Source organism: Halyomorpha halys, unplaced genomic scaffold, assembly GCF_000696795.3.
Source record: "Halyomorpha halys isolate HHAL.00 unplaced genomic scaffold, Hhal_1.1 Scaffold411.1, whole genome shotgun sequence".
Lineage (NCBI taxonomy): Eukaryota > Metazoa > Arthropoda > Insecta > Hemiptera > Pentatomidae > Halyomorpha > Halyomorpha halys.
In genome coordinates, this window is record NW_027115883.1 from 204,891 (window position 1) to 206,564 (window position 1,674).

At 34.7% G+C, this 1,674-nt stretch overlaps 1 protein-coding gene across 1 annotated transcript in view; it reads right to left on the bottom strand.

Annotated features, from left to right (window-relative positions):
• The window catches only part of LOC106682404 (uncharacterized), a 13,779-nt gene extending 12,533 nt beyond the window's left edge, over positions 1–1,246 (bottom strand). The window contains exon 1 of the mRNA XM_067052850.1: positions 1,080–1,246. Coding sequence (XP_066908951.1) covers positions 1,080–1,145 — 66 coding nt within the window. The 5' untranslated portion in view covers positions 1,146–1,246. The remainder of the gene's footprint in view (positions 1–1,079) is intronic.
• Between the last annotated feature and the right edge of the window lie 428 nt (positions 1,247–1,674).

Consider the following 1,674-nt stretch of genomic DNA (forward strand, 5'->3'; position numbering starts at 1 on the left):
ATATAAATACATTAATATATGAATAAATTTCAATATAATACCTGTACGGGGAACCCCTAGTCGGGCTTAGAAACCCCGAGCCCCGTACACGGCAATAGTAAGAGGAGAAGATTGTCAGGGGGAGGGGTGCGGTCAGCAGAATAAACACAAATAAAAAACGAATTATTTATCTGTGCCTACGTTTCGACCTGATTTTCAGGTCTTCATCAGGGCAATAAAAACAAAAGGACAACAGCCATCATTCAGAGAGAAAATAATAATAATAAAAATAAATAAATACTAATAAAATTGTTTTTTAAATATCTTAATTGAAATTTACAACTGTATATTATATAATACATTGAGTAAATTTGATCTTAGTTAAAATGGAGTGTTAACAGGCGTGTAGAGCAACTACCCATTGGTAGCACTCTAATATTTTACATTAGCTGGTCTCGTGGTCATCTTCTTTTCAGGCGCTTTCGAGGATTGTCAGGAATGGAAGAGGATGCAAGGTTAGAAACTAGGAGTTTTGAGTAGTTAGGGAGTTTGTAATGGAAGGAGTGCTATCTGGTCCGGGCTAGATCGGTTACATAGGGAACATTAATACAAATACAAATAAATGAAATAAAATAAAATTTGGAAATATACATAATAATGGAATATAAATATACATTAGATGATAAATAACTATGCACAAAGACAGTAGCAGATTGATTACATTATTATTTATATACATATAAATATGAGTAATAAATAAATGATACAATGGATAAGAATGTTATATTGATAAGTAACAAATTAGTTAAATTAATATTGGAGCTTATAAAAAAAAAAATATTGTAAAAGGAAAGAAGAAGGAATAAGGAGAAATATATGGAGAATTTATTTGTGTTTTTTCTGGTGACCGCACCCCCCGACCATCTCCTCTTATATATTCTACGGTCAACTATCTTCACACCAAAGTTCAATAGTACATGATTCAAGGTTCCAAGGAGTATAATGTATGGAAAAATAAAGGAAATTAAACTGAGTTTGGAATTTATTCAATAAATGTATCAAATTGAAGTAATTGAGCTAAAGTAGCCTGAACAACTTACCTCTACCATACCAGCTGCCTTTGACCTCTGAGCTTGACCAGTGAATCCCAGAACCCATTCTTCCATAAACTCCTGTTGTAATCATGTCTTGTCCACGTATAGGAACGGATGATAACTATTTTTCAGAAATCTCTTTTTTGTATTTTTTTTTTCACAATTTTTCATATTTAGTCTATCTTATTAAATGTTATACTCGTTACTCATGTAGATGTAAAGTACTCCAGACCCGGCTGCTACACCTGGGTAGTAAGACGAGGACTGAGGAGAGAAGAGAACGACTTGGTGACATAATTTATTCGCCCACAGAGCTCGCTGTAGCCGGTGATTACAGGCGGTGCAAAGTGGCCAATTATGTAATAGCAATCCCGAACGAGGCATCAATATTTCGCCGAATAACAAAAAGCCCCCTAATGGATTCCTGCAATATTAATCTCTCTACCGTTCTCTCCCGTCCGCGGGGAATTATCGTTATTTCCACAGTTTCAACAAAATTATTAGCCATTGTTACTAATTTAGCCTTAATATTTTATGAGGACTCCAACGCTGACCTTTGAATATGCCGTAATAAGCCGCCTTCTATCTCTCTCTGTAGTTG